This window comes from Melanotaenia boesemani, chromosome 17 (assembly GCF_017639745.1).
Source record: "Melanotaenia boesemani isolate fMelBoe1 chromosome 17, fMelBoe1.pri, whole genome shotgun sequence".
Classification (NCBI taxonomy): Eukaryota; Metazoa; Chordata; class Actinopteri; order Atheriniformes; family Melanotaeniidae; genus Melanotaenia; species Melanotaenia boesemani.
Window position 1 is genome coordinate 9,920,479 of NC_055698.1, and position 26,149 is coordinate 9,946,627.

General features: G+C 38.9%; 3 protein-coding genes across 4 annotated transcripts; 1 reads left to right on the top strand and 2 right to left on the bottom strand.

The window, feature by feature from the left end:
* The first annotated feature begins 475 nt into the window (after window positions 1-475).
* tert (telomerase reverse transcriptase) lies at window positions 476-10,025 on the top strand. Of its 2 annotated transcripts, XM_042012119.1 has the most exons (16): window positions 476-766; window positions 960-2,259; window positions 2,339-2,528; window positions 2,610-2,763; window positions 2,852-3,019; window positions 3,144-3,305; window positions 3,932-4,033; window positions 4,119-4,204; window positions 4,285-4,401; window positions 4,508-4,579; window positions 4,714-4,902; window positions 5,164-5,290; window positions 5,828-5,889; window positions 6,195-6,319; window positions 6,412-6,549; window positions 9,417-10,025. In XM_042012119.1, the coding sequence occupies exons 1-16, from the start codon at window positions 551-553 to the stop codon at window positions 9,518-9,520; spliced, it is 3,312 nt and encodes a 1,103-aa protein (XP_041868053.1). In that variant the 5' UTR covers window positions 476-550; the 3' UTR covers window positions 9,521-10,025. The 2 variants fall into 2 exon arrangements, with proteins under 2 accessions (XP_041868053.1, XP_041868054.1); XM_042012120.1 differs by lacking the exons at window positions 6,195-6,319; window positions 6,412-6,549; window positions 9,417-10,025 and having other exon boundaries at window positions 5,792-5,873.
* A 117-nt stretch (window positions 10,026-10,142) lies between these two features.
* On the bottom strand, window positions 10,143-15,689 carry slc6a18 (solute carrier family 6 member 18). The gene is made up of 12 exons (XM_042012125.1): window positions 15,326-15,689; window positions 14,543-14,683; window positions 13,909-14,046; window positions 13,247-13,428; window positions 13,050-13,160; window positions 12,844-12,956; window positions 12,640-12,768; window positions 12,389-12,545; window positions 12,020-12,224; window positions 11,774-11,933; window positions 11,527-11,689; window positions 10,143-10,462 (listed from the first exon to the last, which is right to left on the bottom strand). The coding sequence occupies exons 1-12, from the start codon at window positions 15,465-15,467 to the stop codon at window positions 10,244-10,246; spliced, it is 1,860 nt and encodes a 619-aa protein (XP_041868059.1). The 5' UTR covers window positions 15,468-15,689; the 3' UTR covers window positions 10,143-10,243.
* Window positions 15,690-18,994: 3,305 nt separating this feature from the next.
* LOC121657043 (sodium-dependent neutral amino acid transporter B(0)AT1-like) lies at window positions 18,995-24,981 on the bottom strand. The gene is made up of 12 exons (XM_042012401.1): window positions 24,756-24,981; window positions 22,243-22,383; window positions 21,980-22,117; window positions 21,716-21,897; window positions 21,514-21,624; window positions 21,308-21,420; window positions 21,076-21,204; window positions 20,762-20,918; window positions 20,474-20,678; window positions 20,219-20,378; window positions 19,379-19,541; window positions 18,995-19,297 (listed from the first exon to the last, which is right to left on the bottom strand). Exons 1-12 carry the CDS (start codon window positions 24,952-24,954, stop codon window positions 19,124-19,126), a joined length of 1,872 nt encoding a protein of 623 aa, XP_041868335.1. The 5' UTR covers window positions 24,955-24,981; the 3' UTR covers window positions 18,995-19,123.
* Window positions 24,982-26,149: the final 1,168 nt, after the last annotated feature.

The window sequence follows — 26,149 nt, forward strand, 5'->3', positions numbered from 1 at the left end:
GTAACTTTATTGCTTATAGCAGGTTACCAGAACCCCGAAATAAGCAAAAGTTGAGGAATCATTTTAAAGAGGTTATCTACTGAACATAAAGGAAGACCACGCATCAACATGATGAATTCAAGAAAATTTCCTAAGTTTATCTGCAAACCCATCCTGGTTTGTTTGTTCCACCCATATGTTTGCCGAACAAGCCGTTGGATCTGTGCGAGTTATCTAACTGATGCCCGGCTGATCACCCCTTTTAAACGGATTGAAAACTCCACCCACCCGGCTGGCCCCTCGCTCGTCCGGGGAAAGTAAACTTTGCGGACGCCCTGCAATTGTGTAGCAAACGCAACATGTTTTACCAAGATGACTATTGGTCAACTGAGAATTCCACAATGAGTATGAGTCTTTCTGATTGGACACATTCACTAAACTCATCTTTAATTGGTTAGGTGTGACGCGGGCCATTAAAACTTCAGCTGTAGCGCAACACAAGCAGCAGCCTTGCTAGCCACCACCATGTACGTAGTTTTGATCTGTATAACGGTAACATGAAGCCGCCGTAATGTCTGGAACTGATATGTCAGGTGTGCTCAGCATCTTAAGGTCACTGTATCGGAACACACAGACACTGGAGGAGTTTGCGGACAGCATCGTGTACAAAGAAGGGAAGAGGGCAATTATCGTGGAGCCGTCAGATACGGACCGCTTTAAATCGTTTGTCAGGGGTGTTTTTGTGTGCTATGATAAGGAGCTACAGCAAGTTCCGAGCTGCAGCCAGGTAACATGTCAGCTTTGAAGAAGTAGCACAAAACACTAGCTGACACTTGCTGTCATGCTAATGTTAATTAAATGTTTAAAACAGGTTTAATGTGTTCCTGTTGTAAAAAGGAAAGCCACCTGCAGTGGTTTGGTATCTTTAATAAGATGCTATTTCTCCTCAATAAATGTGGTGTATTTTATCATTTCTATAGATTTCTACTCTCCCAGAACTCCTGGCCTATGTTCTGAACAATCTGAAAAGAAAAAGGAAAAGAAATGTCTTGGCACATGGCTACAATTTTTTGACTCTGGCACAGGAGGATCGGAATGCAGACCAGTTCAAATTCCAAGGGGATATAACACAGAGTGCTGCATACATTCATGGAAGTGACCTGTGGAAGAAAGTCACAGTACGTCTTGGTACAGACATCACACAATACCTCCTTGCAAGCTGCACCATATTTGTGGCAGTCCCTCCTTCGTGTGTTTTCCAGGTGTGTGGGGTTCCAATATATGACAGAGTCTCCATGACCAATGCCTCTAGTGGATTTTATCTCCAGCCACGATTCAGGAAACGCAACTGCCCTCAGTTTGGGAGAAATCAAAGTTCAGTGTATTTGAAAAGGAGACACTTTGATCAGAATCCTGCTGTGAGCAAGAGGAAGAAGAGAAGAGATGAAAGAGAGAACAAGAGAAAAAGAAAGAGAGAATCTGAGCAGGATGAGGAGACCATGACTTTCTCAAGAAAGAGGAGAAGGATAGCATGCCAAGAAAATAAACAAGAAGTACAACAGGTTGGCTGTAAAACAGTGGAAGAAAGACAACTCATGTCTGTGGAGTCGACTCCGTCTAGGAAGATTGGGGAAAGTAGTTCAACTGAATTTAAACAGCTTGTTGAAATACCAACAACCTACTCGGAGGGTGGTCCCAGTTGGAGATCAGGGGTTTTCCCCCCTTTGCCACCATCACAGTGTTTTATCCGCACTTTGGGATTCCTGTATGGTGGTAGGGGTCTGCATGGGTTCCTTCTAAACAGGAAGAAGAGTGCTGATGGATCCAGAAGATTACAAGGGAAAGATTTGGTGAGGGTGGTCTTCTTTGAGGGTTTGGCGTATTTAAATGGTCTGGAGAGGAAGCCAAAAAAACTCCCCAGACGTTATTTCAACATGGTTCCTCTGTTTAGTCAGCTGTTAAAGCGACACAGGAGGTGTCCATATAGCAGAAATCTGCAGAGGATGTGTCCAGTGGCTGCGGTGAGCAGTGCAGGGCAGGGAGAGTTGAACTCCCTTTTACCAAAGCACTGTGCACCTTTTCGGGTCTACCTATTTGTCAGGGAGTGCCTTTCTGCTGTCGTCCCGCAAGAGCTGTGGGGCTCCGATCACAACCGGCTTCATTTTTTCATCAGAGTGAAAAACTTCCTGCACAGTGGCAAGTTTGAAAGGCTCTCATTGGCTGAACTGTTGTGGAAGATGAAGGTGAATGATTGTAATTGGTTGAAGAGGAGTAAGACTGGTGAGATAATAGTGAATGGTCACATTTTTTACTTTTTTAATGTGTATTTTTGACAACCTAAATAAATTCTTCTTTGCAGGCCGCATCCCACCCAGTGAACTCGCACTTCGGACACAGATCCTGGGTCAGTTCTTAGCTTGGCTCTTGGACTGCTATGTTGTTGGCCTCGTCCGAGCATGTTTCTACGCCACAGAGAGTGTGGGGCAGAAAAACGCCATCAGGTTCTACAGACAGGAAGTTTGGGCCAAACTTCAAGACTTTGCTTTCAGGTATACACATGCATGACTCTAACCTATAATGACATCATGCATCTCTGCTTAAATTAAAAGAATATATATTTGACACAATAGAGGTCACCTTGCTAAAGGCCAGATGGAGGAGTTGTCTCCAGCTCAAGTGGCCTCACTGCCCAAAAACACCGTCATATCCCGCCTTCGCTTCATCCCGAAAACGGATGGCATGAGGCCCATCACACGAGTCATAGGAGCAGATGCCAAAACAAGGGTACACTTTAGCAGTGATATAAAAAATATGTCTTTTTTTTACTTTCTGTGAGAATTAATGTAGTTTTTGTAACAGCATTTTCCTACAGCTTTACCAGGGGCACGTCCGGGACTTGCTGGATATGCTCCGGGCCTGTGTGCACTCCACTCCCTCTCTTCTCGGCTCCACGGTGTGGGGCATGACAGATATCCACAGGGTGTTGGTCTCACTGGCAAAAGCCCAGAAGGACAAACCACAACCTCTCTACTTTGTTAAGGTGAGTTGTAATGTTGTGTTTTACTTGTGGCTGACATTTAAATGAAAGATAGCATTTCAGCAATCTGACAACTTTGCATATTAGCACAGTCTTCTATTCACTCTGCCTTTTGTCCTTGTTTGAGGTGGATGTCAGTGGAGCCTATGAGAGCCTACCACATGGGAAACTCATAGAGGTGATTAGCCAGGCCCTGTCACCTGTCCAGGATGAGCTCTTTACCATCCGCCGCTATGCCAAGATCTGGTTGGATTCCAATGAAGGCCTGAAAAAGGCCTTTGTTAGACAGGTACTATCATACCCACAGACATTGTTTGATAATGTCAGAGTGGTGCTGGAAACTTTGAGAATTTTCTCTATTCATTGATATTTTTTACATCAGAATTTCACACAAGTCACTTTATGAAATAAAAATAATTCAATTAAACAAATGAGAAAAAATATTTTAATTTATTTATGACGGTAATCCTTTCTGATCTTGATACAAAAAAACATACCTAAAACTATGATGCTGCCGCCGCTGTGCTTCACAGATAGGATAAAATTCCTGTGCTAGAATACAGCATTTTCCCCTTCCCAGAACAGTTTTCCAATAGCCTGTCCTACAAAATCTAAGGTCCTTTGCAGCCCTACAACCAATAAGAGTTTTTTTATGCTTTTCTGCAGGTGGACTTATGAACATTAACTTTAGACATAGTGAAATAGATTTATAATTGATTAGAAGTTACCTCTTTGTGACTTCAAGTACCATGACTTATCCAGCTCTTGAAGTCCTCTGTGTTGGTTGACTGCTGTTCTTTTCACCCAGCTATAAACTACTAGGGAGGTTTAAAAGTTTATAAGCTCCAAATGACCACATTATTTGAACTCTTGAGCTTTATTTGAATGAGTTAATTGTTAGGTTTGCGAACACAGGCAGATTTCCTGGAGGGCAACATGGGATCCACTAACATGAAAGGATTCCTGATGTCACTGCAGAAACGCGGCAAAGTCCATCACTCCATCCTGGTGGAGCAGGTAACATCAACACCCTCACATGCAGTTTTTATGTAAACATAATTTATATTTCTTCCCTAATTTTGATATTGATGACTTGTTGCAGCATTTCTGCTCAGATCTCCGTGGCAGAGAGGCTTTGCAGTTCTTCACCCAAATGCTAACCGGCAGTGTTGTTCAGTACGGGAAGAAGTAAGTTCTGCATTCAGTAGCTCATTTGGAAATGTGGTTCTTTGCTTTATGTTTGGAGTTTTTTGCCCTCTTTGTTGCAGGATGTATCATCAGTGCAGAGGGATTCCTCAGGGGTCAGTTGTGTCCAGTCTGCTCTGCTGTCTGTGCTACGGCCACATGGAAAATGTCTTGTTTAAAGGCATCATTGAAAACAAAGGGTACAGTACGTCTTTAAAGATTGTAATTACACCTCAGTAGCAGAAGAGGGCAGCCTCTCTATGTTAGAGCTTTTTAAATCAGTGTTTTATATTTTCCTGTCTCTAGACGCGTGATGAGACTTGTGGATGACTTTCTTCTTATCACTCCAGACCAACATGAAGCACAAACCTTTCTCAAGTATGACACATGCAAATGACGCACGCAAATCATATGACACCTGACCTCTTGGTCATCATTGGATAAGATGAAGAAATAAAACTATGTTGATGTATTTTAGTTGTTAGTGATGGAAGTTGAACTTTGTGTTTTAGGATCTTACTGGCTGGAGTACCAGAGTATGGTGTGGTGGTCAACCCACAAAAAGTGGTGCTCAACTTCCAAGTACCAGGAAGCGTGGGCTCTTGTTCCAGCATTCGCATGCTGCCTTCTCACTGCCTCTTTCCCTGGTGTGGACTGCTGCTTGACACCCACTCCCTGGATGTTTATAAAGACTATTCTAGGTGAAACCTCTTGCCATCTGCAGAATTACTGCCTCAATGTGCTTTTTTCTGCAAAAAGCTATTGGGCTATTTAATCTCTTTATGGTTTCTTTTAAAACTAAGTGCCACCCTCTCTCTGTGCTTTGCACCTACTCATAAACAACTTCCAGTCTTATATCTACCATAAAACTCCTCAAACATTATAGCTGCATATCCACTTGAAACCTTTTCTTGCTGAATTCTCTTGAGTGGTTTTTATCAGTATCAAACTATTTCTCACAGCTACGCAGGCCTCTCTCTGCGCTACAGCCTTACTTTGGGCTCTTTCCACTCAGCTGGACAGCAGATGAAGAGGAAGCTGATGGCCATCCTCAGACTCAAAAGCCATGCCCTCTTCTTGGACCTGAAGGTTAGGGCCAAAAGACTTAAGACGTCTTCTTGAAATATAAGTTATCTTAGATTTTAGATATTTTTTCCTTTGACAACAGTTGTCACAGCATTAAATTAGAACCCCCACTGAATAAATGTGAGATGCTAAACAGATTACATTAATAGTTTCTTTCTCCTTCATGGTCTTCAGATGTTCCTAAAGAGTTTAAAGCTTTTGAGCTGAACCTGAATTTTAAACAAATGCAGTTAATGCAGTTTTATCATTACATAGCTCAAGTTTCAGATTCCCACCATAAAGTTGTCCTCAAACGGTAACAAGTGTTAAAAACCAGTTAGAATTTTCCCAGTTTCACATTAACTGAGTTTAGCAAGTTTATGACTCATTAACTTTGACTTTCACACATAATAGTGAAATGATGTAAATCGATGAAAGTACCAGCAAGCATAAATTATGTAGAATATTCCGCACAAACACAAGGATACCCGTTAATGTAAATTTATTTCCCTGCTTCCACTTTAGTGCTTTATGTAATTATGGATGAACTTTTCTTCTCAGACCAATTCTCTTGAGGCGGTCTACAAGAACATCTACAAGCTGGTGCTGCTGCAAGCATGCAGGTGAAACAGAAAGGTTCAGTTTGACTTTGTTTTGTCATGTTTTAAGAGTTAAAGGGGATTGTCGCTATCACCCACCTGTGCTGTTTAGATAATTTGTTAACAAATATTGGTAACCGCACATGACTCACATCCACTTTATAATCTGACCATGTCCTAACTAACAGACCTGTTGAGATGATACAACTATTAAAATTAACAGATTGTATCAGTCAATAACAGCTCTGGGCTCAGGATTGTTTGGATTTTTTTTTTAATCTCAGAATGCAAATACAAAAAGGGGGTTTCCTTGTCATCTGCTCCCCTAGGTTTCATGTGTGTGCCCAAAGTTTGCCCTTTGGTCAGGTGGTTGCTAAGAACCCAGCTTACTTCCTGCAGATGATATGGGACATGGCTCAATATGCCAATAAGCTAATCAGGTTCAGCAACAAAGGTGACATTTACGCTTCATACATTCAAATAAAAGATTAGACAAATCATTTTTATCAATTTATATATATTTTTATCTCTTTTTGCTTCCTCCAGGAATGTTTTTGGGTTGCAAATCCCAGACAGGTGTTGTCCAGTATGAGGCGGTGGAGCTGCTTTTCTGTCTGTCCTTCCTACTGGTGCTGTCACAGCACCGTCCACTCTACAGAGATCTACTGACACACCTCCACAAACGTTTGTAATCACAGAAAGTACACAGATACATACCCCAGTGTCACAGATAGCAAATCCACCATAAAGATTATGCTTGATTAGATTAATTCAGTATGAATGCATCGGTTACTGTATGACAACTTTTACTTGTTAGCCTCATAGCATAATGGCCTAAGTCGTATTTTAGCTAAATTGTGATATCTGTCTAACTATACTCTAATATTGCTGATAGACTGTGCACCATTGCCTATAAAACCTTAAAATATGATTTAAGCAGTTATGCTATGAGGCAAAGGTAAAATATGTCACATTTCAAGCTAAATCCAACACTGAGTGGCTGAAAAAAGAAATGCATAAAAAACATGCAGCATAAAATATGAGTCAAAGATTCTCAAACGAGATATATGCAGAATTTCTCAAATTTGAACTTGAAAATTGAGACTTCAATGTGTTGTCACTATGAACATGGAGCAGTGTGCAGCACTACATGATACAAGAACCCGCCTCCCTTAAAAAAAACAAAACTGGACTTTTAAAATGCGTCTAAATACGTTAGTTTGACTATAATCCAAAGAAGTTTAAGTTCTGAAACCCAGACCCACACATGCAGAGTAATTCCTGCACATATGCACTTAACTAGACTCAAAGTTGTCCAGATGCTCTGCAGAAAAAGTTCCATCTTTTTGTTAAAATAGTACGGTGTAAGTGTACGTCAGCACGGCCAAATTCCCAATAAAGCCTCACTCGTTCTCAGATTTTTTCAGTTTCTTGTCAGACAAATACACAAGGTCAGAAAGTGACTGTAAATGAAATCATTAAGGCTACATGCCAACTTGTAGGTGTTTGTGTAAATCATTTCCAGATGCTCACTTTGTTGTAATAAAATCCTGATTTTTATAATATTGTCTAACAAAATCCCCATCCAAGTAACACAAAGACAATATCTGCAGTTAATGCAGCTTTATTTACATGATCTCCCACAGCAGCAGCTAGAAACTGTCAAATGGCTGCAACAGTTTTTCACAGTCTACAGTATCACAGAGTTGAACCAACTTTGGGCAATAACTTGACAAGGATGGTGATCCAACTAAATAACCAGGTTGGACAACAATTACAGATTGACCCAACAGTCCATGTGACCTCAGTGACTGGCTTTACAGAGAAGGAAATATTTTTCTTGGGGATTCAGCTTGTTGCTCAAGCTGAATGTGAGTATTAATGTTTCCACTTTTTTCCCTGTGGGAAAGCAAAGCTTTTGTCATTTTCCATTTGCGTTGTGGCCATTTCAGTTAATAATTAATAGTTTTGGAGATTAAAAGTACTGCTTCCCAGCATGAACCAGATGTTGATGCCAAATTTGACCAGAGATATGATAACTCTAAACTGTATGCCCAGCTTCCTGGCACTGATGCTACAAACACACAGTGTGCACAGTAAAACTGGGGGAAAACTAAACTGGTGCTTTTATATACTGGAAGAATGTGGAGTGGCTATGTGCATTACAATGTGTATTCACATCTTCTTTTTAGAGCAAGTCAGTGCTGACATGGTGAAGTAGAAATGGGCAAAAAAAACAAGAAAAAACACAACTTATTATAAAATAGCCAGTTTGACAGGACATTTATGTCTTTTTTTTTAAATGCCTTTTTCAAGGTCAGTTGATCTAAACTTATTGCATTTTTTAAATAATTTTCTTAAGAGGCAGGTTTGGTCCATCACAGGGCCAACAAAGAGTGAACAAACAACCAATTATGCTCACACTCCCTCCTAGGGAGAATTTAGAAACAGCAATTAACCTAGCAGGCCTGTTTTTGGGCTGTGGGAAGAAACCAGAGAGAAAAGTGAGAAATGTAGAAGAAAAAAAAGACAGTAGGCTTTTTGGATAAGTGTACACACACCCCAAAACTAAAAGTTTGTCAAAGCACTTTGTGGTTTAATCATAGAATTCAGTGTTCTTGAGTAGGACTCAGCGTTACACATCTTGATTTAACAATATTTGCCATTTAAAAGGTGAAATTCTGCTTCAGCTTTCTAGCTGACTCCAGGAGGTTTTGGGTTAAAACTGACTGGTATTTGGAACTGTTCATAATTCCCTCTACCTACATTCCAGTTTTTTGCAATGTCACTGCAATGCTGCATTTTCTCCACTTTTTGCTGACGTGTTCCATGGTATCAGATGTTGTGGGAAATTTTTTGTACTTTTCAACAATGAGGTTATTTTGATGCACTGAGGCTTTTGTTGTACCAGGAGGTTCAGTCCATGTCCGGAAAATCCTGCAAGTCAGCTGAACTTTACTTGGGGTTAATCAGAGTTTCTTTAATTGTGGGAAGGTGTGTATCCAAGAAGACTAAATACTGTGGTTAAATCAAAACGTGCTTCAACAATGTAATAGTTTTAGGGTATGCATACTTATGCAACTGCATTATTTACATTTCATTTTTATTCTCTACAGATTTATTTGCTTTTCAATTGAAGTGAATTGGTTCTAGGTCACAAAGGTTTTAAAATAATTTATTTTGGTTTATTATTATTATTTTTTTTTTAACAAACACTTTATGCATTTAAACAGGCTTGTGTGATTTGTTTTATATCCACTGTATATGCAGTGATGATGAAGGTCTACATCTGCAAATGACATAAACAGTCTTGGCCTTTCTGGGAAGTCGTTGAAACTTGCCACAAAAGCCAGTTCGTACATGTGGACTTTGTGATAGGCGCATCCGACATCAGCAAAGCTAAATGTCAGTAATGTGCTTTTATGTGTCCACATCATTTTATTGCCAACTTTTATCTGATTTTACAGCTGTGATGGATGAATTTTACAGTTTGCTATTGGTTCCGGAAAAAGCATCTCATCCTTTGCTTGCATCTCACATCCTCATCACAGGGAAACGCAGTCTGGAGCATCGTCTCGGGGATCTGAGGCTTGCCAGGGTTCGACAGGCCACAAACCCAAGGACTCCTGTCGACTTCTTGGCCATCCAGAAATAGAAAAGCATCTAAATCCATTAGCAGCGCTCAACACAACCACAGAAAAATACTATAGATCGGTAGTGAATTAAAAAAAGTTCAAAATTTAACTGAAAATATGAGCCTGATGACTTGAAACCTTTCCTTTGTCCACTTTTCAAGTTTCCTCAGGGTGAGACGAGCAGCATGCTGAATTGAAGTACTCGGATTTATGTGATCTGTAACTCTGCCAAACAAATGTCATTTATCCGACAGAGTGGAAAATGGAGTTATAAACCTCTGTCATAAACACATTTTATAAAACAACAGAACAATAAAGATGGAACATTTGAAAATCATCCATCTAGTGTGGTCAAAAAGGTGTCATTCCACATCTGTTGGTGCCTCTGGACATTGATTTACAGAGTGTGGTAGTTTTCCACAAGGAAGGAACATCATATTGAAATAATGTACATGTTCATCAGTTGAGATGGCTTTTGCGATGTATTCGAATAGTTCCACGGAAAAATGTTTTTTGACCTGTGCAATAAGCGTTAAGATCAAATGTACAGTTTAATAAAATCTGTGTTAAAATGTTCTTGCATTGAATGTTATTTGAATACATTGTACATTGTGTGGTTTAATTTATTGTGAAATAAGTTTTGAAAAGAAAGTTGTCAAAGTGTGGTTGACATCTTTGGAAAAGTCTATTACAGTCAAGTATCAGCTGTAATTGGGGATTAAAACAAGTGATATCCACTTTCTTTAATCCCTTTGACTGCTCTGTTGCGGTGTTTCGACCTCAAAGCCGTCATTGCTGTAGGGGTTTAGGTCCATTTGATCGGAGACCTTTTTGGTTCTACAGCAGATGAGTCTGTAGAGAGCCACCAGAGGGATGGAAATCACAGGCACCACACACAGGAGGATGATTATGGCAAACACCCAGTCTGGGTACGGCTTCACTTCAGTTTGAGGCAATAGTAGCTAGGGAGAGAAGGAAATGTAAATGTGAATTGTATTTTTCTTTGTAGTTTTTAGTAGTTTAGTCATCTAAATGTACTTAGAATTATAAACTGCTATCTGGTTATGTTGAAATGTGGATATGGCATGGACCAAAGAGCTTAAATCGGTACCATGTTCTTTGATTTCAAGGTTATAGTTCTTCTACTCAGTTGGTTTGTTGTCATTTCTTAAGATTAATATGGAAGTTATTAAAAAAATCGACTATTAACTAGAGTTGTCAGTTTAGAACAATTTAACTGGAATGAACCAACAAAGTGATTTTGAACAAGTTTGAACAGTTGGGGAAACTTAATAAATTTTTTACTGTATGTGCCTCTAAAACTACACTATATTTACTCATTTAATTACTTTGACCCATTAATAACATGAAAATGACTAATGTAACAGCTGAAGATGTACCGTCTTTTAATAAACTATGCCAATAGTATAAAGAATAGTAGACTTTAAAAAGAACAGGCAAACTAAGAATTAAAATATTCTTTTGTTCCTCGGTATGTTCAAAGCACCATTTGAATTCATTTCTAAAATTGTAGCATACTGTATGCTGATTTGTAGTTTTTTTAAAAAAAGAAAACCACTTAAATTGCCACTGATTGCCTAACAAAGCCTCTAAACAATTTTAATATAGCTTTTTAATTGTCAAAAATATTTTTGTCGCAGCCTTTAAATATCGATATTGAAGTTTCTCAGCAAAAAAAGGATAAATTAAAATGAATATCTCTAAGCTACACAGTGTTAGTGCATTTGTCGAAGTGAACCCTCCTTTTTCCAAATACTACATGTACAACTGACATTACAGATAAGCACTTGCAGGAAAAAGAAAATACTAATATGTGGCATTTCACAACTAGGATGGGTGACAGTAAATAAAACTGCATTTTCCTCAGAACTATTGATATTTTTGCCTTCCAGCTGGTTTAAAGTGTCTTAAATGTGTCTTTTGTCATCTAAACACATGACAAGCCAGAGGCCTGCACTCTCCTTGAACTCCTTTGTTTATTTTTAGTTTTTATTGATTGACTCACATATGCTGGGTTCCACGTGTGATAGGTTGGGTGTGTCTGTGCCTGAATAACCACATAGGCAACCAGCACCACCAGGAGCATTACTGGACTGATAAACATCCAGCATGCCTTCCAAAAGATGTTAGGCTTCCTCCCAGTCATGAAATAGATGTCTTCGCTGAAACTGTCAGAGAGCAGAGAAAACTGTAAGTAAAATTGTACAAGACTTTTACTAACTTATAAGATGTAGACAATGGGGAACAATTACTTTTTCATTCCATAGATATAAACGACGGAAATAATCTCAAAAAATGCAATGATGAGTAGAGGTACAGAGCCCACATAGCTGTTGAAGACCTCCACCCAGTAGTTGCCTGAACCCAAAGCAAAGATGAGGGCCACTAAGAAGGATATCAAGCAGATGATTCCTGTGGAAGTAAAAAAAAAATGAGATTAGTAAAAAATTAGAGAGGGAATTTAAATATCCTCTTACTTTAAGTTGATTTGCAGATACCTGTCACAAGTTCAGTGGGAATCCACTTGGGCAACAGTTTGAGCTCACTGAGGGGCGTGAGGATGCCCTCTATGTTGCCAAACATGGAGGAGAGACCCAGGCTGAAGAGCATGACGAAGAACAATATGGCCCATACCTGTGAGGCTGGCATCTCTATCACTGCTTCAGTGAAGACAATAAAAGCCAGGCCAGTGCCTGAAGCACTCTGAGGGACAACAAGACACTCACTTAAAAACTTGAGACTGGTGCAAAAGTGTGAGATTGTTTGGTAGTGCACTAAAGGAAAGAAGGGCAAGGTCAGAACAGCAAACAACCGGGAATTAAAGGATAGGAAATCAGGATTATTGGTATTTTTTATGTTAAATTTACCTGGTCAAGGAATGTCTGTAGATCACACTCCCTCAGATGCAAACTGGAGAATTCGTCTGGAAAACTCTGATTGAAATGATCAAACCACTCATTATAGTTCTCCAGTGTCATGTTCTGGTCAGAAATCTCAAAGTGGTTGGTCAGAGTCAGGATGTTTCTACAGAGATAGGAGGAATAATTTCTCAATAATTTCACGCAAACAAATGGCAGTGACTAAAATGATAAAAATCACTAAAAACAGTCGAACATACTCTTCTCGACAGGTGTTGAAAGCGCTGTTGGCTTTAAATCCTAAAATGGAAAAAATGGGAATGGATGCATAGAGGGATGTGGCGCTGTTTATCACTCCTACAAGAACAGCATCCCGCTCACAGTCATTTCTGAAAGACACAGAGCCAAAATATAGACAAGGGTTTCGCAGTCATCCTAATATCATATAAAGTTTGGGTTTGTACCTTTCTTCATTATAGCTGGAGAATGCTATAAGACCTCCAAATGCCAAAGAAAGGGAGAAGAAGATCTGGGTGGCAGCGTCCAACCACACTTGTGGGTTCTTCAGCGTCTCCCACTGGAACAAAGTGTAGAATAGCACATGTAGACAATCATATTAAGATGCAACCTTTTACCAACAAAAACAGAAGCAGCAGTCACAAAAACTCACATCAGGAGTGAAGAGGTACACCAAACCATCTGTAGCTCCGGGCAAAGTGAGGGCACGGATCAGGAAAATAGTCAGCACCAGGTAAGGGAATGTTGCTGTCACATAAACAGCCTGAAAAGTTTAAAAGATAACTAGGAAACTAGTTTTTTTTTTTAAAATCAAAGCTTAAATGTGTGTCATTAGTGCTTAACACTGACTTTTCCCATGGAGGAGATGCCTTTGATGAAGCAGGTGTAGACCACACACCAGGCGGTGGCGATACAAACCACCATCCACCACTGCAGGGAGCCGTTGGTGTCAATGTCCGGTGTGATGTTCAGGGTCACACGGTACCAGAAGTAATTCACAGGAGTACTCTTCTCACATTCTGCATCATAACCTACATGGACACGCTAATGAGTGAAAACTGTTTAATTCAACATTTTCCCTATTTTGTATTTTTCCCACCACACTTTTAAGTATTTCATCCAGATGTAGAGCAGAATTTAATCGGTTCTTATATTGAATGTGTTCTGTTATTCTAAGTCAGTTATATTCAGCCTGGTACTTTCTGCAGATTCCTGTAAACAAACAGCAGATATCTGTTGTTTAACAAATGTGCAAAACAGTTTTATGCTTGTGTAAGTCATCTGTCACTGTGCCTTATCTTAATTGAAAAACAAGATTTGCTGTCATGCAATATACTTGTAAGCCATAAAGCAATCCAGCATTACCTCCTAGAACAGTCCGATAGTCAACTGGTCCTCTTGGTGATATTTTATAACTATGTTTTCGAAGCTATATTAATAATAAACCAGAATTCCTACATTACAGTCACACATACATAGCATACACAGCATCACTATATGTATCACCTCACCTGTCAGGTTATCGTTGAGCGGACAATAACTCCATGGCAGGGGGTTTTGAAAAGAGTGAAAGAAGTACCAGAGCACCCAAGCCAGGATGGTGTTGTAGAAAATGGCCACCAGGAATGACACAAACATGGAAGCAATGCCTGTACACAAGACATATTTACTGTTAATTATTTTCCATCACAGGAAATTAAATTCAGCTCCAGGAAGATTTATTGATTTTTCACCTGGATGGCAAGCAGCCACAGTAAACACCTGCTAATATGTTACTTAAATCAATGATAAAAAGGGGATTTTACAACTTTTGTGATGGAAAATCAATCCAGGATGATGCATGCCGTGGAATAGTTTATTATATTATATTATATATAAGTGTATTATGCGCTGGAACAAGGCAGTATCTTCTTCATCTTCTAATTTATCATTATTGTTTTTAATTACAAAAAACCTCTACTACAACTTAAAAATTTCCTTCTGGGATAAATAAAGTATCTTTCATTTAATTGTTTTTTTTTTTTTTTTACAGAATAACATCATTCTCTAACCAAACCTACATCATCTGTCTGCTCTTTCTTTCGTTTCTCTTTTCAAAAAGAAAAATTTTCAATGTCAATTTCCTAATAAATTTAATTTACCCACCGACACCACCTAGCAGCGGAGAGATGGAGTTCCAGACCCCGATGCTGCCCATGCGAAGCCTCTGTCCTATAGCCAGCTCCAGGTAGAGCAGGGGGAGGCCCTCAAACACCAGCGCTATTACATAGGGGATGAGGAATGCTCCTGATAACCGACAGACACATTTACCTCACAGTTAGACAACAACAGAATTTAATAGGCTTCAGCATCCCACTTTAATTAGTTTTAATAAGCCTTTTCAATATAAATAGTAAGGAAATTGTTTTTTTTATTATCTTGATCAAACAATAATAAGTGATATATTAGACAGGGCTGCAAAAGTGATTCATTATTACTCTATTCTTGCAAGTTGCCAAACACTGACTCTTCCCTAAAGGTGTTCTCAAAAATATTAATCTAAAGTACCTTTATGCAAAACTGGCAAACTAATCATTAAAAGGTAGAAGCTCAGCAGTCTAAAACACTTCCTGTAGGAATCTGAATATCATTGTCAATGTGTGCGGCTGATAGAGTCCATGCACTCTTCATGATCGCCTGTTTACATACCCTAACCCTGACCGTGGTTTCTTGGGATTCTGTGGTTCAGGGCCTCAGCATATCTCCCTGAGAACTATGAGGAAGTAAATACAACGTCTGATGTTGGGCTCACCTTTTCTTTCAGTCACATACCAAAACAGTAAGAATTCAAAGTAAAGCATCTCATGACGGCAACTTTTACATGGAAGCACTAAACTTCACTCAGCTCAAATGACATAGGGAAAACATGGTTCAAAAGTAGGATCTCACCCCCTCCATAGATCTGGCAGAGGTAGGGAAACCGCCACACGTTTCCAAGTCCCACTGCAAAGCCAATGCATGTTAGCAGGTACTGAAACTTGTTGTCCCATTTGGGTCTTTCCGCCACCCCAGAGTCTTTTGTTTGGCCCATCCTCAGCTGATGAAAAGGCTCGGTACAATCCCAGTTAGGATAAAAGGATATAGGTTTCTTAATCCTAGCATTCACGTTAATCAGGTTGTGGATTTACTTTTTTTATCTCCAAAATTCTCCACCTTCAGTGGCACTTTGAATTCTCTCTCAAACGGATGTGTCGAAGTGATGTCCTGCGTTCTCCTCTTGCCCTGACTTCAAGTGGGCTGTCTTTCTATGTCCTGTCAAGTAAGACATTATTCAGGAGCACAGATTTTATTGGTTTTTCTGAAGAAATCAGGCTAGGAAGGGAGTGAAAACACCCAGCATAATGAATTAGTGGTTAAACCTACCTCCTTGTTTGAAATGGGAGTGTGCTCAAATTTAATGGATAACCTGAGGATGCTGTTCTAGTGTTACACTAACCTCCATGAAACCTATCACATACAGTTTGTAACAGAAAAGCTGTGATAGTTGCTTCTCAACCAAGTCTATCTGGCAGACATCAAGCAGAGTCTGCAAATTAAAATAAAAAGGTGATATGTTTAAAAAAACAGGAGGAAAAGTTGTCAGCACTTTTGGGTTTTTGCTTGTGTTTAATCTGGGCAGCAGCAGTTTGTACAGAACAAGCTGCCATTGTTTAGATGTTCTAGATGTTCGCTGCAGACTGCAGATCATCATGTACCGTTAACCTGCTTCTTACAGATATCTGCACATCTTCATTTGAAAGGGAGAAAAAAAGTCTGACCTTGCAAATATTTTGTCAATTGCACCTTTTGTGTCAAATTGCTTATGCTCCGCTTAGACTCAGATTTTAGTTTAGAACAAACAATAATAACTACGTCCAACATGTTTACATTCAGTCTGTGAACTTAGTTATTTAACTGAATCATTTTACAAATAAATTCATTCATGTACTTCAAAGACTTTTTTCACTTTTTTCACATTACCCTTTAGGATAGTCAAGGACAAAAAATGGGGAAAAGTTGTGCTTCTACGTGTAAATCCTTTGTGAAATGCTAAACCCAAAATCCAACAATTGCAAAAATTATAACTGAAAGGGTGGATGTCTCAGTATCCAAATGAAAGAGAATAAAGTACTCACATTGAGTCATTTATTCAGCTCACATCACATATAAAAGTATGCTTACTCCTTCATGTTCTCTTTCATTTTTCCTATAGGATAGTCCTCTGCAAACCAGAGAAGAAAAATCCATCTTATTGTTTACTGCAAACCAGTTGGGACAGGGGAAAAATAAAGATCTGAAAAATAAGTGGTCCTAAAAGGAAAAAGCTGGAGTAACAGGTTGCATGTTATTAGGTTAGAGACAACAAGTCAGTAACATGACTGTAAAAAGAGCACCTTAGAGAGGCAGAGTCTCTCAGAAATAAAGATGGGCAGAGGATCAGCAATCTGCAAAAAACACCATCCACAAATAGTGGAGCATTTTCAAATTTTACATCTCTCAACACAAACACGTGAAGACTTTGAATATTCTATCATGTAGACTGCATAATATCACCAAAATATTTCTGGAACCTGGACATACCTTAGTGCAAAAAGGGCGCAGCTGAAAGTCAATCCTGAACACCCATGATTTTCAGACCCTCATTAGACTGCACATTAAAAACGAGCATGATTCTGTCATGGAAATCATTACTTGGACTTAAAAACATTTCCAGAAATCCTTGCCTGTTAATACAGTTTGACATGCCATTCATAAATGCAGGTTAAACCGCTGACATGTAAAGAAGAAGCTGTATGAGAGCATGATCCAGAAACACCACCGTCATCTCTGGGACAAAGTTTATTCCAACTGGACTAAGGCAAAGCAGAAGGTTCTATGGTCTGACAAATTTGCAAAAATTACCCCATGGCAGTTGCAGTGTTATTGGGCTGTTTAGCTTTATGTCACAAATAAAACTTTTATGAATACTGCAGTTGTTGCTGTATAGTTACAGGCTTGCTGACCTGTAGTTCACACACAGATTTGAACGTTGCTAAGACTATCTGACGCAGCACAACAAAATTCTGTATATATTGCATTACTTTTATTACAATCAAAACAACCCATAATACTTAACTCCATATGTTTGGAGCCTTTCTGTGTCAAGGTTCAAACTCTGCTTCAAGCCTACAAGGGGTTTTTCTTCAGGTGCTCCATTCCAAAGACATGCAGGCAAGATTAATTTTTAAAGTGTTCTTATTATTGTTAGGAGCTGTATTTTTAGGTTAGTGATATATCTCTATCTACCTCAGACAGTGTAAAAAATTTTCTGCTCAGTAGTCTGAAAGAAAATATGATTAAAAAATACGATATTGATTCAAATAGCATCTTTTAATGCAGCCGTACACAAAACCGAACAATCTTGAATCAAATAAAATACCAGAAGGAATTATAAAAGAAGTTTAAACATGAGAGGAAAAAGAAAAAAAATACACTAAACTGATTAATAAACAAACAGTCAAGGATCCCTTAACTTCTATGTCCTTTTTGTGGATTTGCGAACTCTCCTGCAGGGCTTGGGCTGTTTCAATGATAGCCTTTATCGATATGCTGAGGGATTCTCTTGGATTGGCATGTTGGATCTTTTCACAGGGCTGTGCTGGAGCAGCACTTCAGCTTCCCATGTGCTTCAGAGGAGGGTGTACACAGAGTCCAAAAACAAAATGTAATACTTCATCAACTGAGAGTTTAACACATTATCAAATGATAAATAAGTGCCTAATGTAACCATACAGGCTTCAGTAAATGCGTTTTAGTCAAACACTGCATTTTTCTACCCTTTCTTTGAACAATATCATAACAGTAGTACATCTCAGTTTTATAAATAAGCATCTTTTGTTTCTTTTTTTTTTTAAAAAGTGTTTATTTCTTAAAGGCTGTTTGTTCCCTGTGATTAAGCTTAACAACCAGACTGTGGTCTGCCAGTGTTAGTTCTCCCTCTGCTGGCCTGTTTACAGCTCTGCATCCACTGCCTGTCAGAACTTTCCCTGAACTTTGTGTCCATGACATTGTTTGTAAATTGATTTTCATTTCTGCATATATAGCACCACCTGCAGATTTGTCCAAGAATATAGCTGCTAAAAAGTGATGCAGTACATACAAACATTATTCATAGGCCCATGCATAGGTTTTCTTCATGGGGATCCTCCACACCGATAGGTTTGTCTGCTTGGTCTGGGTGGGTGGGGGTTCTGCACTGCAGCACTATGGGTGTGGTGTTGACTCTGATGTGCCCTGATCTGGGTGGTTCCTGTGGTGGTGCCCCCTGTGGCTGTGGGTGGGCTGGCTTCCGGTGTAAATGGATTTCCAAGATGTTGTTTTCTCAGCATTTATTTATTTTTATATTTTATACCTACATTCACTCAAGAGAAAATAACAACGGATAAATAGTTTTTATTATGTAAAGCACTATGTGCTGCTTTATGCATGAAAAGGGCTTTATTATTTAAATTTGATTTGATTTGATATAGTTGGATAATGACTCAAAAGTCAATACAACAAACAGATTTTAATGGCAAAACTTTGTTCATACAACACATATATAGAGGAATACAAAAAAATTTATTTTGTTTTTGTGTTTTGTTTGTTTGTATATTGTTCTCAATGTTCTTTCTTAAACTTGGACAAAAAAACTGAATGATGTTGCATTTCACTGTTTTTTCGTGTGTCTTAAGAAATTTGGTCAATTTTTTCACAGGATTTTGTGTTTTTCCTGCATTTAACAAAGACTAGCCTGCACAATGCGTACACAGGCACTGCCAAACTGGGAACCCCCGCCAACAAGAAGATGATGCCATTGATCCATGAAGGGTACGCTACTGATGCCAGAGCTGGAAAGTCCGCCTGCCAATCATAAGGAAGTAACAGTTTAGCATTTAGCAAGGCTGATGCACCTCTTGCAAATGTATGAACTTGTGAGCTTACAGAGTTGGGGTCCCACACTGAATATGAAAGTTCTTGTTGAGCTTGAGTCACCAGGTAGAAAACTAAGATAACCAGGATGATTATAGGACTTATGAACCTCCATGAAATCTGCCAGTAGATGGATGGTTTATGTCCAATCATGAACTTTATGTCTTCATTGAACCTGTCACAGGAAAGGGTTTAATAGAATTTGAATTTATTACTTTATTTAATTAGGAAAGTACTTTGCTGAGGTGACTTATTTTATATTGGATTATCTGTCCATTACAGATCACAATAACAGTAATACGGATAAGACAGAACATGAAACAGTTTTTCATCAGCTTCCTGTTCGGGTATCCATGATGTTGATGGAAGGAAAAACTGACCTTGCTCCTATCAGTGTTATCCTGATACAACATATTAGCCTTGGACTAGCCAACTGTATCTGTGTGTCTTAGATGCAGATAATTAATCTGTCTTAATCATGGAAAATTATGTTTTTGGGAAGCCAAATTTGCAACTGCTGAGGAATTATGACATAAAGGATTTGATTAGGCTTCCAAAGTGCAAAACGTAAACACAGCAACACCACCAACATTGGAGGGGTTACAACCTGTTTAGAGAATCAAACATATGCTCTGTGGAGTGAAGAACCAAGTAAACAATCACACACAGTAGTTATTACAGGACTATACGTGCACATATGTTCTTACTAGAGTTACTTTAAACAGTGAATTGATTCTGTGAAGAGCAGAGTATTGCTCATTTACTTGATATTTTCATAGTGGTTTGATTATTTATGCTTGACTGGATAGGTAAATACATTTTACAAAGACTTAAGCTATCCCAGAAACTTACCTGTCTATGCCATAGATGTAAACAACAGCTATCAACTCAAATAATGCGATAGTCAGCAGTGGAACTGATCCAGCAAAGTTGTCAAACAGAGTTACCCAGTAAAGTCCTGAATTCTGTGCAAACAGGAGGCAGATGATGAAGGAAACAAGGCATGTGACCCCTGAAACATGGAGGCAAAAAAGAAAAATTGAAGGAAGTTAAACCACAGCACAGTTCATCTGTTAAAAAGGTGACTTTAACTAGGAGAAAGAATACCAGTCACTGCTTCCTGGGGCCATTTTTGAGGTAACACATGTAAGTCTTTCAAGGGGACCACCACTCCCTCAATGTTGCCAAACAGAGTGGAGAGGCCCAGGCAGAAAAGCATAATGAAAAAGAGGACAGACCAGACAGGGGAGGCGGGCATCTTGGTAATGGCCTCTGTGAAGACAATAAAGGCCAGACCTGTTCCCTCCACTCCCTGAGCCAACAAGCACAATACAGATGAGAACACAACACAATATCAGCATGGGAAGTCTGACAGATCTTCATTAAAACAGCCACCTCACTCAGGAGTTTCTGCATGTCACATGTTTTGATATTCAGTCCAAGGACAACATCAGGATAAGAGCTGTTCAGATGGTTAAAGGCTGCATCGTAGCTGCTTGTAGCAATGCTATCCTCTGGTAGATCAAATGCATTTGATAAAGTCATGATGTTTCTAGGGAGAAAAAAAATCAAAAAGACATTAATTGTGCATATACCACAGTAATTTATGATTTTAAGAAAACTGACTTATCTATAATGTATTCAAATGGCAAAGAAAAAGCAGTTTTGGACTATTCTGAACTTGTAATATCTGTCCTGTGATTACTCACTCATTTATACAGTTGTCATATTTCTCAGTGGCCCTGAAGCCAATGATGGAGTAGGTTACCGTTGCAGCATATATTGAAGTAAAACCAGTTACTGCAGACAAAATTACAGCATCTTGCATGCAGTTGTTGCTGGAAGAAAAGGAATAAAGTTTAGAAAATTAGCCAGCACACAGGAGCTTTCTGAACTGTTGTGTGGTTTCAGTAAACAACAGGACTTTTAAATGTCTCTTACTGAACAGGGTTGTAGCTTGAGAAGGAGATGAGGCCCCCCCATGCTAAGCTTAATGCGTAAAAGACCTGGGCACCTGCATCCAGCCAAGTTTTTGGGTTAATCAACTCATCCACCTGTAAGAAGGAGACATGCAGTACAGACTGATGTAAATTTTTTATTATTGCATCTTTAATTGGTGTTTTTTGTCTTAAAAGTTTAAAACACACTTGTGGAGTGAAGAGGAATTGTATTCCATTCAGGGCACCTTTGAGGGTCAGTCCTCGCACCAGGAAGATGGCCAGCACTATGTAAGGCAGGATGGCTGTGACGTACACTGCCTGAAGTCAGGAAAAAAATGGTAGAAATATTTAACGATACTAGCAATAGTGATTAGATAATATTTAGTTTTAAACTGCAGACTCAGTTAACCTTTCCAGATGAACTGATCCCCCGTATGAAGCAGATACAGATGACTGACCAGGCAGCAAGCAGACAAACCACCATGGGCCAGTGGAGACCTCCAGAGTCGGCTATGGAGGCCGTACTATTTAGAGTCACTCTGTAAAAGTAATAATCCACAGTGGAGCTCCGTTGACACTCGGGTATAAATTCTGAAGAGGCATAAAATAGTAGTTTTGAAGAAAATTTAGGTGAGTAATGTGTTTGAGAATTTGTTTGTGTATCTTAAAAGACCTGTATTATTTTCATTGAGGGGACATTGGGTCCAAGGCAGTGGGTCTTGAAAGGAGTTAAAGAGATACCACATGATCCAAGCCATCAAGGTGTTGTAGTACAGTCCGATTAGTAAAGACACTAGCATGGAGGCAATACCTGAGAACAACAGATTCATGAGCACATGCAACACTTAAAATAAACCACATCTTAAAGAACAAATTTGTGTTTCAGTAGGGCCATTGGCTACTTTTCCTCTGCCTGTAATTGAGTGTGTTACTCACCAACACCAGCCAGGTATGGGTTGATGGCCCTCCACACTCCCACGCTGCCTTTCCTGAGACGCTGGCCGATGGCAAACTCCAATAACAGGAGAGGCATTCCTTCCAGCACCAGAAGGATCAAGTAGGGAATCAGAAAGGCTCCTGGAAAATGTTTACTGATCAATATTATGATCATACAGATACACCATAGATCATTCATCAAAGATGTGAGCACTCTGTAGCAGGCAAGCTAAAGGTACAGTGTGTAAAAATTACTGACAAGTGCAAAAATCAGATCAGTATCAGGGAAGTTTGAAAGTTGAGTAAACACCTCTATAGGGTGCTACTGTAAGGGGTGCTGTTGCCATGTGGAAAGAGTGAGGTTACAGATCTATAAAATGTTTTTAGAGATGGTAACAACTGTCAGAGTAGCATCCAAATGAATTCCAGGATAGAAATGAATTAATTTTTCATTATTAATTCTGACTGGGAAATTAGGCTCTGTAATTTACCCATCTTTAGATTTACTGGAGAACAGGGAACTGTCATGTTTAGGCACCCTGGGAGTTTAGGGGTTAAGAGCCTTGATCAGGGGCCCACAGTGGTTGGCACAATGGGGACTTGAACCGACCCAAGCCCACCTTTGTAACCGCTAGGCTACCACTCCCCCCCGGATAGTTGCAGGATGGATGCATGGGATGCATCCTTTCCCATCAGAACAAAAGGAATACCTAATAAATATCTGTCTGCTGGTGGTAGTTTAGTACATATACATTAAAAGAAAAGCTAACTTGGGCTTTTCCTTTACTTTTTGTATGACATATAAACTGTAGTTGATTATTTATTATCTATTATTAGATCTAATCTACCTGTGTTGAACTGGGTTGGGGCTGTAAAAGGCTTAGTCTGACACAATCACCATTCAATACCACAATAAACATTAATTCAAGGCAGAAAGAATTTCCTCAAATACATCTTGTAAAAAAAAAAGAGCTGTTCAAGTGAACACCTGGATGTAATTATCCAGGAAGCCCATTACACTGAGTTTACACAGTTTGTCCAATTTTCTATAAAACTACAAGATGGCAAATAAAAGCATCGGTAGTACATTAAATGTACCAAGTTGAAGTACTCAGAGAGCAGACCTCTGCCAAGCCATAGTCATTATTATTTATTTATTTATTTGTTTGCCAATAATTGTGGGCATCGTTTTTTGTGTTAGACACTCTAATGGCCCCCGAAATTAATAATTTGTTCCTTATTGCATTCACGAGTTTTCCTGAAAAATAGATAATAACAAAAATGAGCATTTGGAAATAATGATTAAAGGAGCAAACAACCTGAGTTGAAGCCAGTAAACACTGTACAACTTGAAGCAATTGGCTCTTTTGATTTTTAACCTTACAAGTATTCCCTTTTCTATGAGTTTTAAGTATATATGCTATAACACTATATATATATATATATTTTTTTTTTACACAGAAACACAACAGAGAATTCCCTACAGCTTTTACAGACAAACTAAGCTGACAATCATCAGGAGTTCCTAAATAAAAAAATAAAAAAATAACCAAGCAACAGCAACAACAACATATGTCACAACAACAACCAAATTAACAGAAACACACACACATTATAAAAACAAACAGACAAACAAACAAAAAAAAAAACAATAAAAAGGTAGCTGTTAGTATATAAACCCACTGGACTAAGAGCTGCATGCTGCATGTGTCAGGATGCAGAGCATGAGGAATGAGGAGGGTTCAGAGATGAGTGTGATCGTGAAAATGTGACCACGCCTCTGTGAAAGCTAGAGGCAGACTGGGGCGGTCCAGAGACTCGGGCGATCAGCAGCAATTCCAGAGCACAAACCCAAGCCACCCCACCGCGAAGATGATCCCGGACCCACCCAGAGGGTGGCAGAGGGAGGCCCCAGCCAGAAAGAGAAAGATCTATCTAACAATGGAAAATTTTTAATTGTTTTTGTTTTATAGTTTAATAACACTTTTGTGTTATAAAAACCAGGCATCTCGCATCACTCACAGCCAAAGTCCATCATTCAAGGACATACAGGTTTAAATGTTATAGATACTTTTAAAAGTTCACAGAAAGCCACATTAAAACTGTCACAGGTTTGTTAAAGACTAGCAGATTATAAACAAGGCCTTTTTGTCTTTTAGTTTTTGTCATCAGTAACTTGAACATGAAGTATGACAGAAAATCAATTGATTCTATTTTTGATATTCTTTTAAAGATTTCCCAATGTTCCATAATTCACCTTGAAATATTTAATGTATTTGAAAGAGAAAAGGTTCAGAATAAGTGCGACTGACTTTTTTAAAACTTATGTTAGGCTGCAGCAATTACTGTCATTGTTGGAAAAAAAAATGTTTATAATCCAAAAAAAAAAAAAAAAAAAAAAAAAAAAAGTCACAAAAACCCCCAAACAAACAAAAAACAAAGAAACAAAAACAGGATTGTCATCCACACCATGACTTGTTAAACAGTCTTTGACTACCCTCATCCCACCTTACCTCCACCATGACTTTGACACAAGTAAGGGAATCTCCACACATTGCCAATTCCAATGCAGAAGCCCACACAGGTTAAGATATACTGGGCTTTGTTGTCCCACTTGGGCCTGTCACCAACCTCCTCCTTTTCCATCCTTTCAAGGTCCTCACAATTGGGGATCCGGAGATCCAATCCTGGGTTAGGGAGCAGCAGTTTCATACTGACTCAATTGAAAGTGGAAGTTACAGTGAGCGCTCAGTCCAAGCACATAGCACTGGAAACAACCAGTTTATGATTTTTACTGATGAACTCTGCCCTATATTTAAACGCTTTGTCAGTTCAATCAAACATTAAACATATAAATCAATACCACCATGTCCCCTCACATGGAAAGCATTTTATTTAATGCAGTTGCCGGGAGCGCTCCAAATGTTTTACTGCAGTTTTTTTTTTTTTACAACTTTATCACCTTTTCAGTAGTTACATTAATTTGTGGTCCTAAGCTGAAATGAGGTCAAAGAACACTTTAAGGACCATTTATCATTTCAACCTTAATCTAAACATCTTAATGACCAACATTAATTAAATACTTTTCATGCATAAAAACGTAGTTTTGAATAGAGAGGGTTGAAAAAGCATATAAGGATATTACTACAAATATTAATACTAACATGCAAGCATATATACTTATATAAAATGTGTGTGTGACTGTTTATAGTCATATAATTTAATATATTCATACCACTCACATTTTTTAAATTTTTTAAGGGTGTGTATTTACACAATGGTGGCATGAAGTGCTAATGTGACTGGGACATCAGGTGAGAGAGAGGGTTGTGCGTTATCGATTCTTGTTCAGTGATAAAAGTGTTTTGACATTCTTGGGGCTCAGGCAATTCCTCTTCTTTGATGAAACTTCACCAGCCTAAGAAAACACCATCTCACAAGGGACGGAAGAAGCAGGTGCACAGAAACTAAAGGGACAATTTGTATAAGTGAGGATGCAGCTGATATGTTTCGGTCAAAATGAAGGATATTGCTACACCTGCATCTATCTATCTATATCTTATCTTCTATCTATCTATATCATTATTACTAAGAGAGCAGAGCATCCATCTGCATAACATTTCCAGGGGAACTTGATAACCAGCCATTCAAGGCCAGTACCGAGAGCCATATTAAAATAACAGCATTTGTTTTGGTTCAGGCCAGAGCATGTTTTGTCAACCTTGAGTCTCTCAGTGGTCTCAATGGCTACTCCAATTCATCCGAATTTTGGTCAGTTTCCACCCCAGTCGAGCCAATAACTTCTCCAAGTTGGTGTCCACCCCACTTACGAGCTCCAGAACCACAACCAGCTTGCCATTCTGGGCTAGAACAGCATCCAGTTTACGATTAAGCTCCTGCAACGCTA